Below are 9,475 nucleotides of genomic sequence, written 5' to 3' on the forward strand. Positions count from 1 at the left end.
GTGATGGGACAGCAGTCTGTTTGATACGAAGCTCAAAATATTAATACTTTTATTGAACACGTCGCAGTTTAAATGTACAGTATATCATTTAGGTTAGACAATCAGAGCAAAGTAACATTTATTACAGTGTGAGACGCTACTTACAAAATCTGGTGCTTTGATAATTGGACAGGAACAACAACCCTTAAACATCACAAACGAAGCATTAAATTTGGACGGGTAAGATTGATAACTAACATAATTTGTGCTTAATCTTCATATACCTGGAATTTTCAACTTCATGGGGATAAAAGGCACAAAATATTTTACCCAAAAAAGCCACACATACAAAGTATTGTTGTTGCAGTGTCGAGTGTTGTGATGTTTTTCTTTATCACGTTTCCTTTTCTTTATGTTTTATACGGTTGAACCAGTGAATATTAGACCCAGTGTGCAGTTTTGACTGGTTTCATTCGGTTTCAACAGTTTGGCATCAGTAATAGCCATGAGGCTAAAAACACTATAATAGTGTCTGGCATATGATGTTTTTCGTTTCCTTGGTTTTCTTTTGACCTGAGTAGGTCCCCTGTTCAACAGGCTGCGTGGGATTCTTGTGTTCGTAGTACTCCACTATGGGGTAAGTGACGGCGGTCAGCAGCAGGACGGTCAGCAGGATGTACAGTTTATACTCCAGGCACAGGAATGTGCTGTAGGCGAAGGCGATAACAAAACCGAGTGACTCCCACATACGGTAGTTGGCAAATGCGGCCTCTTTGTCACGGGGGAAAAGGATGCCATAAAGAGCTGTAGGCCAGAAAGCAGACACATAATAACATTTAAAAAAAATAAAGCAGTGATTAACTCTCCAGTCTCCACGAAGGAGCAGCTCATCCCACAGTAGTTAAGTGTAGACAGAACAAAGAAAAACACCAGTGGTTGTGATGAGGCTAAAATATCCTGAGGGAAACTTATCAAGTGACCTCAGGGAGACCTCAGTTCTTGTTTTCAGATGGTAAGGAGTTCACCATAATCAGTAAGAGTGATAACCAACAGTCAACCTCAACCTCGGACGATGAATAAACACAAGCAACTAGCAAACAAATTCTTCTTTGGAGTTGGGAGGTTCTTACCGTTGGTCTGAGTTTGCCAGATGGCGTCAGCCATACCCCACAGGGCAGGAAACACGAAGAAGACCGGCAGCTGGTCAGGATGAGGCCTCCAGTACAAGAGAGCAATGATGCAGGAAAGGTTGGTCACCGCAGCTGAAAATGGACAGAAATGCAAATCAAATGGATGTCTTTCAGATCAGGTTTTCATAATGTACGTTCTGTTGAGTCCCCATTTACTGTGTGTTTTCTGTTTAAAAAAGCGTCTTCTACAGCTCAGTGACTGCTGACATCTGAGGAGCAAACTCTTAACTAACTAATTCATCACTTACAATGTCCTGTTTTACTGTGAAATAAACTTTACCCAGGCAGAAGAGCGCAGCTCTGCCGGTGTACCGAGCGAGTCTCCCGAAGAGAAACGAGCAAAGAGAATTGGAGGCTCCAAAACACATCATCACAAAGCCGACAAAATGGATCCCCAAAGCGCATGTCACGTAGTTCTGCAGAGAAACACAACATTTACAAATCGCACAAATGAACACCTGACAGAAAGGAGTGTGACAAAGTCCACAGAGGGAGGAGGTGAAGGTGGACGGTTCAGTTTGGGGTTTGTGTCCTCTGTGCAAACACCTTTTCTTTTAGTTTTATCATTATTTTCAGTTTGCAGTGACAGCTTTGTTCAAAACAAAACTACTTGATTAGGCAGAGAAAAAGACGGTTTGGCCTCAAACGTGAGCGTTGCCTTCAGGTATCACACGAAAGACAAACGGGGTTCTCCCGAGTTCGAAACATTCCTACAGCACCACAACATTATGAACAGGAACAGCTAAATGTGGCAGGTTGCCTCAACTGATGTCACTTGAGTCGGTGCCAGTTTGAACTGAAGACAAGTTTAAAAAAATCTGGCGCCATGGAGCTAGCGGCTGCATTAGCTTCAGCTAGCTTAACGCGCTGGCTAATGTAGGCTGATTCTGCTGCATCGATAGTTTTTTCATTTTTTTAAACAACAAATCAGTTCCAGTGTCATGTTTGAGACTTTCACAAAAATACAGACAACAACACGGTTACTAATTTCTGTTGGGAGATCTCCTCACCTTGGTGTACTCCCCGGCGAGGAAGCTCTGCTCGAAGCCGCTGTACATGGTGAGGGGGATGAGGGTCACCAGCCTCCAGTCCTTCAGCAGTCTGAACGTGGCCAGGAACGTGTGGCAGAACGGCTCCCGGTTCCCGCGGAACTGGCTGGTCTGCTCCCGGTCAATGTTGTCCAGAAACACCGCCACAATGAGCATGGCGAGCAAGCCGACGCCTGCCTCACAACACAGAGCCGCATGTTTAGAGTTTGTTATTTTTGTTTGTTTGTTCATTCAAGCAAAAAAAAAAAAAATTCGTGAAAAACACTTCCCTGCCTTTCCCGTTGGTGTCTGCGATAAGACTGTCAAACACGGGCAAAAATGTTGAAAAACAACCTCTTCTGAACACTGGCCGTCTGGAGGAATCCCGCAAACACTCGGGAAAATATAAAAGTTTAATAAAATATTCGACCACTTTTGTAATACATGATATAATCTGTAACAGCATAAGGCAGCTAGCTGCCGATGTGTAGCCAGGAACAATAAAATGTGATTGTACAATAGTTTTTCTTTTCTCAGAAAGAAAACAAATACTGTAAGTGTGTTTCACTAAATATCAAAATATTCTTGTTTTTGTCCAAATTTGACAAACAGAACCAATTTTAGCCACTTTTACGCACACGTTTTGGTTTTTAATGGATGAATAATTTAACAACTGAAACAAACTCTATTGGAGTCATCATATTTAATGTTTTGAGGAAGAACACCTTAAGGTTCGGACCCGACCGTGACGCCAAAGTAGACGTTAACGTTACCGATGTAGCAGCCGACGAGCGTCCACACGAGTTTCTGAGCAGGCCTGGTGGAGGTGCTGTTGCTGCTGATGACGAGGCCGCAGTCAGCCGCTCCACAGGTCAGCAGCTGCTCCTCCGGGATGACAGCTGGCGGGAAAACAACAGTACATTTACACACGTCAGTAAATACTACTTCACAGTGACGCAAAGTACTTTTACTCAAGTGGAGGCCCTCAGTTTTGAGTTACTTGTGCTTTGCTTGAGTGTTGCTACATCACACTACATTTCAGAGAGAAATACTGTGCTTGTTCGTTCACTACGTTTGTTAAGTGTTTGTAGTTACCAGTTACTTGGCAGATGAAGAGTATTTTTAAATTGTAGTATTTACTTAAGTAACAGATCTGAATACTTTGTCCACCCCTGCTACTCCTTCTCAAGAAAATAAAGACATTAAAAAGGTGGTGTAGGCAAATATTAATAGTGGTTTCCCTCATGGTGGGAATCCTTTTAGTTCCTATGCAGTGGCGGAATCCCACCAAAGTGATGCATAAGCAAATTCAGATGCGCGCCGGCCGTTGCATGGTTGATAAGCATCCATTATTCTTCCATATCCACTTCATTATTCAAACAAACATAATTCAGTTTTAGAAGCGGAAATAAAAATCTCTGCGTCGTGCTGCTCTTCAAAGAAACGCTCATCATCATCCAGCGTGTGATAAGACGGAGAGCAACAACATCCATAAAGTGATAAACTGCACACTTGGCAACATCATCCACTCTTTGCACTCACATTTTATTATTTTCCTCTGAACGGAAACCATAAAAAAAAGAAAACATTGCACACCACCTGTTAGACCTTGCACACTGGAGGGAGTGTGAGTCAGCTGCACACGGGATAAGAAGATGGATAAAGAACCCACCCAGCAAACCGAGACACTTGGGGTGAAGCCTGTGAGGGTTCAGGGCTTTGGCCTTAGAGGTTGTCAAATGGGTGCAAATAAAGTGTGAACCAATGGGACTTTCAGCTATGGAGCACAAGTCAGTGTGATTTGGTGGGACTGGGGGGGCGGGATTGAATTTGTGATTTCATTGGTCCTGCTTAGTTACGCCCACTTAGTGCAGCAGGTTGCCAGTGAGGAGGGGCTGGTTTTCAGGAAGTCGTAGATCTCCAGGAGGTTTAGGTGGCCTTTTCACGTGCTGAAGGTAAGGTCACGTTACACTTCCACCCCTGAGAATATCCAGGCTTTAACCTCACAGCTGTGCACGATTAGCCAACGGAAATCTTTATCTTAGCATGTTGTGCTACCCTGTTTGGTACATCACACCAAACACCAGAGCTAATACCTCATGGTTTAGCAGTTGTTTAGAACATAAATTATTGAATTCAGTGGCAGAAGAAGTACTCAGATCCTTCAGTGGAGTAGAAATACTATGGTTTAAAAATACTTTGTTGCAACCAGAACATTATACTGTTGTGTTTTTCCCACTAATGAATACTGTGTGGAGCTAATTCTACTTTGTATACTACTGGGTACATTAGTAGTATAGCACTACACCGTGTCATGTAAGCATAACGTGTAAAAAGTGCAGCATTTTCCATTAAATTAAATGTCCCGAGTTGCTGTAAATTAGACATTTGATCAGCTTATGTCGACACACTGACTGACTGACATCATTAAAGTTTTTCACCAACTCGTTCGCTCTCAGTCGTCCTCCTACCTATGCTGGTGTCCTGTCCGAAGATGAGCGACGACATGAGGTTTCCCCACACGGCAGACGACTGAAAGATGAAGAAGAAGATGCCAAAGTACTGGTTGATGACATCCGAGCCCTTTTTGCCGTCCTTATCAGCCTGCACGTTTCCGGAGATGGTCAGGTAGGTGCATTTAGCCGACCACAGAGGAGAGCCGCCCAAACCCAGGATCACTGAGGTGGGGATGAGGGTGTACCTGTGTGAGAGAGAAAAGAGAGAACGAGAACTTTTGGTCATTTTGTCCAGAGAAAAACTGCAATAATGTGCAAGGAGGTCATGTTTTCAGTCCGGTTTGTTGGTTTGTCAGCTTCTCAGCAGGATTATGGAAAAACTACTGGTCCACTTGGTGGAAGGGTGTAGCTCGGGCCAAGCAAGAACTTTTGGCGGATGCACAAATTGTTTTATCACCTTAGCAGAGCGACTTTAGCTTTGCAGGTTGGGCTTTGCTCTTTGACTCGACAGAGCAGCAGAAGTGAACTATGAAGGGAGGGAGCAGCCAATCAGAGAAATAAAAAGATTGATTGTTTCTGGCGTGCGTTGCAGGTGAGATGCTGTGTGCACACGAGGCACGGAGTGTGTGGAGAAGGTGCAAGGAAATGCCTGTGAGGGTATTTAAGTCTTTCCTGAGAACAGGAGCAGATTGATGACTGATCGATTACCATCCGGGGTAGAGGTTTCCGAAGGAGTAGGAGACGTAGCAGGCCATGCCGACAACAATGGTCCATTTGCAGCCCAGATTTTTGATCATGATGGGAGGGAGGAACATGGAGGAGACGATGATGGAGGCGTAGATGACGCTCAGGGACACCACCCCCATCCCCTCCTCTGCATTCAGGCTGCTCTGCACACACAGAGACGGACACTTTCGTATTTTCATCCAAAATCGTCTGTGCTAATTTTAATGATGGCGTTGAATTGAAGATACTTCTACGCCATCGATCCAGGACCGGAAGGCACATTTCATCAGTTTAAAACATATGCGTTCATTAATTTGATTCATATGACAGTAAGGTTTTAATTTTCATTGAACCAAAGCTGACTTCTGTTTACAAACCTAAGATGAGGGACGTTAATATGACTAAAAGCTTTTAATGTAACAAAAAATATATAAATACATAATTTCTCACTTTAAAGGTACATTAAAAACCTCTCGGTCTTTATGATTAAAAGAAGAAAAATATTTAACCAAAAGCAAATGCTTAACCATAGTTAAATTAAATACAATTTAAGATAAAGAGTCAGATTTAATAAGAAAATCTTGTCTCGATACGAATGAATCTAAACATGAACAGCCAGTAAGTAATGCTGTAAACTAGTTGGCCTTCTGTGAATCACCTCTCAAAGCCCCAAAGATGCTGACTTTTTTATATATAAATGATGTCAAAATGAGTCATTTATCCCATTTCAAGGGATAAAACTAATACATGTTCTAATTTGATTAAATTGTGTGCATATGCAGACTTTCAAGCCTCCAGTATTTTTTAATTTAAGGCCACATTAAGAGCCTTTATGATTAAAATAAATACTTCCTTTTATCGCTAAACAAAACAAATATGAATTGATGGATCACTTAATACTTTTTGAATTTGTAGCTTAATAAATGAATTTGTAAACACATTTATCTCTGCCTATTTATGCTGTACAGTTAGTTGCTTTATTAGAATTTATGTGACTTTTGTGGTCCTGCATATTAAAAAAAAAAAAACAAAATCCCTTAATTTTGTTATCCCTTCGTAAAAGAACCCATGACACTAACCCCTACACTCTTCATTTTAATATTTAATATTTGACATACACCGGTAACTTTTGTGTGTAGAAATACCGAACTCTTCCACCTACCTGCAGACTCTGCAGGCCTCCATAAGCCGTGAACAGAGACAGAAACCCGACTGACACCACCAACACGTTCTTGAAGTTACGGCTGATCATGGCTGCCTTCTCTGAGAGGAAGAAACCTCCACGGGACCCTCTGCCTTAAGAGAAAAAACACAGAGAGGTGTTTATGTTGGCTTTTTCTTTGCAGCAGCTGCAAAGCTCCAGAGTGAAAGTCAGAGGAGCTTCTCTCCGTGTCTGACAAACTGGACACACACTGGAAACAGCTGAGAACAAAGTCCAGCACACACACACACACACACAGTTTTGACGTGTCACACGTGTCACACTGAGGACCTCTTATCTCTTGACTCCCTCGATTCACTCATATATCTGCAGGAGCTGCACTCCTCCCTCCGTCCTGTGAATCAGTAAAGATGATTTACTGTAAACCTTGCAAATTTTCTTCCTTTCCAACTCTCGTCTCCACACGACAGATAAGGTTTTACTGCTGCTTGTTTGGTTTTTTCTTTACAGCCTAATGGGTTTTTGTTGTTGACAGAAAACACGCGTGGACGTCGCAGCTTGATAAGCAACCCGCCCATCCAAAAACCAGATCTGACCACCTCGTAGTGGACTCATATCAGGTCTGTGAAGCACAACCTGTAGTTGCTTTTTATTGCATGTCGTCTCCGTCTGGACTTTAAGAGTCTGAGTGGACAGTCTGTCCTGTGCTTGGAGACGTCTTGACATCTTTACTTTGGACATGCTGTGAAAATCAGAATGATTGTTTATGTAGGTTATAATTCCAGTGTTGTTATCAGATGTTTATTTTTTTATGGACTTCTGATAGACGTCTCCGCCCTGTTGTTAAGATTTAAGTCACAGTGGATTTTTATCTCCACAGCAACAAAACGCAACGTACAAACTGACTCAGCAGTTCATGTGCTAAATATGGATTAGTAGATCGAGACATTTTGAATTCCTTTCCTAACATAACAGTCCTGATGTTACAGTGAGCTCCTGATCCAGAGTTATACCATATAGACAAAAGTATTGGAACACCTGACCATTAAACCAACAGGGACTTTAATGACACTGCATTTATGTCTACAACAGCTTCCACTCTTCTGTGAAGGCTTTCCACAACATGTTGGAGTGTTTCTGTGGGAATTTGTGCCCATTCATTCAGTAGAGCATTTGTGAGGTCACACACTGATGTTGGACCAAAAGGCCTGGCTCACAATCTCCGTTCCAGTTCATCCCAAAGGTGTTGGATGGGGTTGAGGTCAGGACTCTGTGTGGGCCAGTCAAGTTCTTCCACACCAAACTCATCCAACCATGTCTTTATGGAGCTTTGCTTTGTGCACTGGGGCACAGTCATGCTGGAATAGAAAAGGGCCTTCAACAAACTGTTGCCACAAAGTTGGAAGCATAGCATTGTCCAAAATGTCTTGGTATGCTGAAGCATTAAGATTTCACTTCACTGGAAGTCAGGGGCCAAGCCCAAACCCTGAGGAACAGGCCCACATCATACCTGAATTCAATAATAAGATAAGATAACAACTTTATTGATCCCACAGGAAATTTTTGTGCCAGGGTTGCAATACAAAGAGGCAAACAAAATCAGTGTGTCCCAATACTTTTGTCCATGTAGTGAAGCCTTTACTCAATCTATTTTTTATTGAAGTATTTATTTTCTGGCCAACAGAGGGAGACAGAGTCCACAAATAAAGCCTCAAACGTCCAGCCACACTGTAAGTGCAACACTTCACATGCATGCTGTCAGTGGCAGGTGAATAAAAAGCTCAGTTGTTGGCCGCAGAATCACAGATTTCTCTGGGTTGGAAAACTGCTGGAAGCATTTAGGATAAGAACACAACACAAGCAATAAAAAACAAAGGTTTAGTTGTTTTTATCCATTTTAATATGGAAATATTACATCTTATATCTTTAGCCTTCAGCCTAGAGGAGACTTCACTACGGTACCCTATTATTCTACTTATAAAATAGTTAAAGTAGTTCTATATAAAGTAGTTCAAATTAGCTCCATTTCAACCAACTATAACACCTCATGCAATAATGATAATGTGATAACACTGTGATATGTATGATAATACGTAATAACAGTTTCAGGACCGTTCAATGTAATGAATGCTTTGGATGGTTTCAGTGTATTTTGCCGTGACAGTTCTGTACTTGTACTCAAGTTTAGCGGGGGGAAACTTTGACGGCGTCGTTTTATCGCTTCTTTTGCTCCGGAAATGAATGCGAAGACTTGCAAGTGTAAAATAATGCAAATTGACTTGACGTGTTGAAACCCTGCAGTTTTCCCAGCGTCATCCTGCAAGAGTCTCAGTCAGCCATCTTTGTTAGGAAATATTCTGCCATAAGGTGGAGAGTATGTTCATGCCCACGTGTACTCACAGCAGAGGATTAGATACGTCTGTCTTCGAATATCTGCCACCTTTAAGACTCAAATAATTCAACTCTACACACACACACACACATTTCTCCCATCACCAGGCGTGTTTTCCAGCTTACCGTCCAATCCCCAGCTGCCTTTTAGAAATCCCCAGCAGAAACAGCCAAGCTGCATTTAAAGATTCACCATAATTTTTCACCGTCTGCCTTTGGTCATGGCGTTCTGCAGCCACCACCACCCCTGCCCCAACCCCACCCGCATCCCTCATACTCTCCCACGTTGTCTGCTGCACTTTTACTTTTTATTTTTCATGTCTGTAAAGCTGATCAAAGTGTCTCATTAGAGTCACTTCACACAATGATCTTCCCTTGAGTAAATACTTTATGTGGTCAAATAAATGACTAGTGCCATGATCAGACCAATCAGCTCTGATCCACATCTCAGTATAACTTTTAAAAGAGCATTAAAAATGATTTAAAGACAAGTGAAAGCATTTTACACTGAAATACCATGCAGAAAGACCAGCGCAAGCGCAG

General features: G+C 42.2%; 1 protein-coding gene and 1 long non-coding RNA gene across 2 annotated transcripts; one reads left to right on the plus strand and one right to left on the minus strand.

Annotated features, from left to right (window-relative positions):
• Nucleotides 1-32: 32 nt before the first annotated feature.
• Nucleotides 33-9,158, minus strand: unc93a (unc-93 homolog A). Its single transcript, XM_046374001.1, has 9 exons — nucleotides 9,059-9,158; nucleotides 6,542-6,675; nucleotides 5,362-5,543; nucleotides 4,669-4,898; nucleotides 2,971-3,096; nucleotides 2,180-2,391; nucleotides 1,450-1,585; nucleotides 1,110-1,241; nucleotides 33-783 (listed from the first exon to the last, which is right to left on the minus strand). The coding sequence occupies exons 1-9, from the start codon at nucleotides 9,111-9,113 to the stop codon at nucleotides 500-502; spliced, it is 1,491 nt and encodes a 496-aa protein (XP_046229957.1). The 5' UTR covers nucleotides 9,114-9,158; the 3' UTR covers nucleotides 33-499.
• Nucleotides 3,702-8,493, plus strand: LOC124050995. Its single transcript, XR_006841716.1, has 5 exons — nucleotides 3,702-4,152; nucleotides 4,657-4,825; nucleotides 7,077-7,161; nucleotides 7,422-7,476; nucleotides 8,226-8,493. It is a non-coding gene; the product is annotated as an uncharacterized LOC124050995 (long non-coding RNA).
• Nucleotides 9,159-9,475: the final 317 nt, after the last annotated feature.

Source organism: Scatophagus argus, chromosome 19 (genome assembly GCF_020382885.2).
Source record: "Scatophagus argus isolate fScaArg1 chromosome 19, fScaArg1.pri, whole genome shotgun sequence".
Taxonomy (NCBI): domain Eukaryota; kingdom Metazoa; phylum Chordata; class Actinopteri; family Scatophagidae; genus Scatophagus; species Scatophagus argus.